This window comes from Chrysoperla carnea, chromosome 3 (genome assembly GCF_905475395.1).
Source record: "Chrysoperla carnea chromosome 3, inChrCarn1.1, whole genome shotgun sequence".
Taxonomy (NCBI): Eukaryota; Metazoa; Arthropoda; class Insecta; order Neuroptera; family Chrysopidae; genus Chrysoperla; species Chrysoperla carnea.
Window position 1 is genome coordinate 74084494 of NC_058339.1, and position 5988 is coordinate 74090481.

Consider the following 5988-nt stretch of genomic DNA (forward strand, 5'->3'; position numbering starts at 1 on the left):
GTAACATCTTTAACTGTATTATACTTACTTAATCACCAATAAAACAATGATTTACGTTCACCGTGATTTATAAAATAACTAGTCTTCAGCCTACCTGTTCTAATAAAATAATCTCACTTCAATACAAATAATTTCTAGCAGAAAGCTAATAATATCTGTATTTCAGGTACATATTGATTCAAGGTAATAAAATAAGTTGACTATGATAATTCACCCTTGATTTTGAAATGGAACAGGTTTTAATTTTGTCTTATTAAAAAAGAATTTTTTAATTATGTTTTTATAAAATCGTTTAGACACTTATCAGAATAATAAATAATAATTAAATAAATTGAATAAATTTTAGATAATTATATTGGAAATTATAGAATTAAGTATTCATTAATTTCATTATTGTACCAATCATTGTATTGACGACTATGGTTTAAATACAGAAATTATCTATCTATCAAAAAAGGTTAATAAAATTAATTGTTTATTAAACCTTTAAGTGTCTTCAATTCACAAAGTGATGCAGAATGACGTCGACTAATGAAAACTCTCAAAATTGGAACTACAAATATACAGACGTAGAAAATAAAGACGAAAATGAATCCACAATTGTGCAAGAAAAATCAAATTATATGCAAGAATATCTGTCAACATTTATTTGTAAGTACATTAATTTTTTTTATATAAAATTCGGTATAATTAACGATATTGTCGCTTAATTAAGCAACTTTGTACTGTTTTTCTTTTCTTTTTCTTTTTTTGTAACAAAACGAAACACTCAAAATGGTCAAAGTTCGAAAAATTTGAACAGTCAGTCGGATTGGAATGCGGTTTTAGGTATTCGATTCGTTAGAGCGTCAGGAAATTTTGTGACAATGATTCCCAACTTGCTACACGGGGGTTTTTCGGGTCGCTGAACACGAAAAATTGGTAAATCTCCGAGGTACGTATTGTCCAGGGTAAACGGTATTCCCGTCGCCTCCTGGCGTTTTTGGTAAACTCTTTATATAATCGGTCTCCTATAACTTGTTACTCGGGGGTAGTTGGGGTCGTAGAGCAGGAATATCGAAAAGGGTACCTCGGGTACCATGGGTACTCCTAGCATCTGGTGACTGCCCCATTCTGTTGCGAAAATTTCCTGACGCTCTAACGAATTGAATAACGGAAACCGCATTCAAATCTGCTTTACTGTTCAAATTTTTCGAACTTTATTGCTTCGTTTCTGAGACTAAATAGTGCACATTGTGTCCCATGCAACTTTAGTCTCTGCTATTACTCGCAAAAAGGCTTTTACGAAACAAAACGTTAACAAAAAATTATACTAAAAATGTTGAACTAAATATATTCAGCGAAAAATTAATTTAAAATAAGTTAATTTGGTGTTTAGTGGGCCAGTTCTGCTTAAACTACCGTCATAAATAGGCAGATTTATATTAAATCCAACCAGCTATAATGAACGTGGCCAAATTTGGATAAATTTTTATTTATTGGAATATTTTCTTTGCAGCATCGTTTGGAATGTTTATGGTTGGATTACATTTTTCATGGATTGCACCAATTTTACCAACCCTTTTATCGGGTACATTTAAAGTACAAATAACAATGGAACAATCTGTTTGGGTTATATCACTGCTACAAATTGGAGCTATTCCTGGTAGTATTCTTGCATCTTTTTTATCAAATTACTGTGGACGAAAAAAAACGATAGTGCTGATTTCAATACCTTATGTTGTTTCATCGATAATAAGCATTTTTGCTGAAAATGTTTGGCATTATTATCTTGCCCGATTTCTGGCAGGTTTGAGTGTTGGTGGAACGTATTCTGTGATACCAATGTATGTGAGTGAAATTTCTTCATCAGAAGTTCGAGGTCTTTTATCAACATCAGTCCATATTTCATTAAAATTTGCGGTAATTTTAGTTTATATTTCTGGAGCATATTTACCAATTGTTGAATATGGGATTTTTTGTGCAATTTTTCCCATTTTAATGTTCGTTTTCTCGTTTTTCTTACCAGAAACTCCTTATTATTATGTAGTAAAACAAGATTTAGAATTGGCAGAAAAATCACTAAAATTTTTGCGAAAAAAATCGAATGTTCGAAATGAACTCGATTGCTTAATTGAAGGATACAAAGAGGAAACTGCTCGAGTAAAACAATCGTTTTGGGATCTTTTCAAGTTCGATTACAATCGAAAATCATTACTTATTGTTTTTACACTTGTATTGGCTCAGCAATGGACTGGCGGAAAAGCATTTCTCTCATATATTCAAGTAATATTTAAAGATGGAAATTCAAGTATAGCTGTGGAATCTTGCGGAATTATTGTATCTGTCATTAATTTTACTACTGTTATTATATGTGGCAGTTTAATAGATCGCCTTGGGCGACGAAAATTACTTTGTTTTTCTTGTTTCGGTATGTTAATTCCCTTGTCTGCATTATCCATTTATTTTTATTTACAAAACGTTGCCAAAGTTGAATATATCGAATATTTACGACTAACACCATTAATTGCATTAGTAAGTTTTAAAATTGCCTTCGCCATGGGAATTTCACCACTTCCTTTCGTACTGTTAGGCGAACTATTTCCCACAAGTGTAAAAGCTCACGCAGGATCGTTTATCACGATATGTATGTCATTTTTGGGGGTTGCAGCGAATAAAATGTATCAAACGGTTTCAACAGAATTTGGATATCCACCAACTTTTGGAATGTTTGTTGTATTAGATACATTAGCACTAATTTTTATATATTTTATGGTGCCAGAAACTAAGGGATTAACTTTAGAAGAAATTCAAATGAATTTGAGAAAATCAACTAAACAAAAAAAGTAGTGTTTTTTTTTTTTAAATTTTTATGGAGACTGTCGGAATATTCTTACTCTGAATTGTATTTTTTTTTTTGGAAGTTGAAGAATATCAAATTTCAATCGCATTTGTGCTAGTTTTAGTTTGAATTTTAAACCGATTCAAAAAAGTTCCGATCATTTAAAAACAGGTCGAAATACACAAACTTTTGAGTAATAGTCTGTCTCATACTCAAATATGTAAAAGTTATGACGCTATTTATCAGTTTTGTGTCATTTATCGATAGTATAAAGGGCATTAAAAGTCGTAGTGTATCGTTTTTTTGTTTTGTTTTTTTGTTTTTTGTTTTTTTTTTTTTTGATAAAAGCATATAAACTTTTAAGTGTTATAGAAGAAAGTTCATTTGTTGATTGTTTATTTTTAACATATCTGTGAATTGTTGATTACTTAAAATGTATAAATTATAGTTTGTTAATCCTTTAAAATTTATAATTATAATCTGTTATAATTAAGTGTTAAAATTTCTTAAATTTTTTGTTTTTCAAAAGTGTGTTGATTGTGGATAGCCTTAAATATTTCTGAAAAGTTTTTAAAGTTAATGGTCGGCTGAATTTCAGAACTTTATAGTTTGTTATTTTTTTAAATATGTGATCTATTAAAAGTTCCAAATTTTGTGTTATACAATTGTGTTTTAAAAATAGTTGAGTTTTAGTTTTAAGTTTTGTGTTATCTTTTATAAAACTGTTAACAAAACAATTTTATTCCTAAAATATTCTTTAACTATGTAAATCTCAACGTCTACATAATTTTATATAAATTTATTGATGTTTGAGAGTGAAAATATTAGATAAATAGCTTATATAAAACTAACGAAAGTTAACAAACAGACTCAAAAATTTCCAAAACAAATATTTTTTTTGCTCACACCTTTACTCTAGTGATGGAAGAAATTCTCACTATTTCTGATGGCCCTGAAAAATATTATCATATTAAAAATCCTCAATATTAAAAAAAACTATAAATAGATTGAAAAAATCTAAAAAATTTATAATTCAAAAATAGATAAAATTTAAAACTGGATTCTACATTTCTTCTTTTTGAATAATAATTTGTATATGTTTTGATAAATGTTTTCTAAAATGCAGTGTTTGTTTCAGTTATAATTTAGTTGATAAGGTTGATCGTCACTGCAATTTTTCAGTTTACTCAAAATTTGTTTAGACAGAAATTAAAAATTAATTACATAATTATTGTACAAATATTTAGATGTTATTTAATTACTTAACGAAGTACGAGAACCAAGGGAATTTTAAATAAAAACTGTGATATATGAAGTTGAACTATGTCTAATTCAATTCTGAAAATTGTAGGGTGTGTTGCCCGATTAATTTAATAAATAAATGACTTCAAAAGTAGAAATATTTAACATTGGTCTTATGAGAATATGTTTTCATAAATTTCTCCAAAACTAGTTGGTGGAAATTAAAAAAAAAAAAAAAACTATTTAAATTATTTGTGTCCGACTTATTAAGGATATAGGTATACATGTATGAGCTTGGTAGTGGGAACACAAATTTAAAAAAATAGATATTATCAATTTTAATGGTGAATTATGTTATAGCTTGACAATATGAGACTTAAATTATTCGATATCTGGAGTAATTTTCAAAATAACGACAATTGAAATTTATGTTTAATTGTTTACCTTTCGATATTTCGGAAACCAAGGCAGATATCGAAAAGTTTTATTCTAATTTTTCGTCTAAATGTAGGAAGGCGTAAAAAAATGTATAATCAAAGTTGAAAGTAAATTACAAAGAATTTCAACCTTAAATCTAAAATTGCCGTGGTGATCGTACTACCTTAAAAATATTTTTAAGAGTTTGTTTGAGCTTTTGGTGACTTGTTAGAATGAAAGATCGTTTTCACTATGAAAAACTTTTGTTTGTACTTGTTATAAACAGTGAACTCGCTAAAAATTTAAATGTAGAGTAGATATAATTCCAACTTTGGAAGTGTAAAAAAGCAGAAAAAAATTTCTAAAAACTATTTAATTATTATTGTTAAATTATTTTTGAATAAAATTTATTTAGTACTAAAATATTTTGTTTTTAATCACTTGTGTTTAATGGCGTAAAAAATTATTTTTCGTGGCCTTTACAGAGAGTTAGTCTAAGGTTTAAAATTGTTTATTCCGTCCCTGGATCTAATCACTCTAGAAATTCCAATAACGGGCAAGCAATTTTTAAGTGCAGTGTGGAAATACCTTTTGAAATTCTGCTCTTCAAATATAATTACAGAAAAGTTGCTAAATGCTTAATTTATGATCACCCTTAATCTTAAAAAATATAAAAGAATGAATTTTAAATTAAACCTCACATATAACTTCGATTTGAGATTACACTTCGAGAAAAAATTGAAATACAGAATGTGAGAAAAAATATGAATATTACCCTTTTTTTTCGAATTTAAAAAAAATTATTTATTATATTATTTTATTTTATTTAATAAAGAATAAAAAATTTTTATTTTCCTTAGAAGATACGAGCTAATCCAACGAGGTAAAAATAGTAGGGTTAAGAGAAGTATAAAGAGTTTTTTGATATACACGAAAAAGGAAGTAAATAATAAAAAAAAAACGAATACTGGCGTATACAGAGTGATTTTTTAAAAAGTTTTCACAATTGCTTTTCCGAAAATGAAAAATCCGAAAATATTTAGGTCATTTTAAGTGGGAATAACAATAAAGCATTTAGTTTTTGCTTTTACGAAGCATTTAGTTTGTCTTCAGGGTCAAACAGGGTCAAAAACTTTTCAAACTGAAAATACTTTAAATCAGGTGCCCAAAAATTGAGGTTTAACAGAAGTTAAAACTTTAAACTTTGAAATAACTGCGGTTTTTTTGTTTTTGAATTTTAAATTAAATTTTATAATTTGAAAATTGAAACTATTAACATACTAGCTAAGCCCGGCCTCGTTTCGCTGTGGTTTTGTCTGATTAATCTTGTCAGGGGGAGTAAGTAAAAATTGCCTAGAAACACATTTGAAATTTTTTTGACTTTCATAAGATTTTGCGGCTATTTTTAATTATTTGGGATGCAACTGTATCTATAAACACTCTTGGGTACAAATGCAACGACCTGTCAATGTTTTAAGTCAGGCTTTCGACTACTTTTAGCGTCTATA

The 5988-nt window shown here is 28.0% G+C and overlaps 1 protein-coding gene across 1 annotated transcript; it reads left to right on the forward strand.

Moving 5' to 3' along the window:
• Positions 1 to 428: 428 nt before the first annotated feature.
• Positions 429 to 2829, forward strand: LOC123296250 (facilitated trehalose transporter Tret1-like). Its single transcript, XM_044877712.1, has 2 exons — positions 429 to 651; positions 1499 to 2829. The coding sequence occupies exons 1-2, from the start codon at positions 519 to 521 to the stop codon at positions 2827 to 2829; spliced, it is 1464 nt and encodes a 487-aa protein (XP_044733647.1). The 5' UTR covers positions 429 to 518.
• The last annotated feature ends 3159 nt before the right edge of the window (positions 2830 to 5988 follow it).

Coding starts and splice junctions, on each gene's coding strand:
- LOC123296250 (XM_044877712.1), top strand. CDS start 519: ATGACGTCGACTAATGAAAACTCTCAAAATTGGAACTACAAATATACA. Junction 652..1,498: donor ATATCTGTCAACATTTATTT/GTAAGTACATTA, acceptor TTTTCTTTGCAG/CATCGTTTGGAATGTTTATG.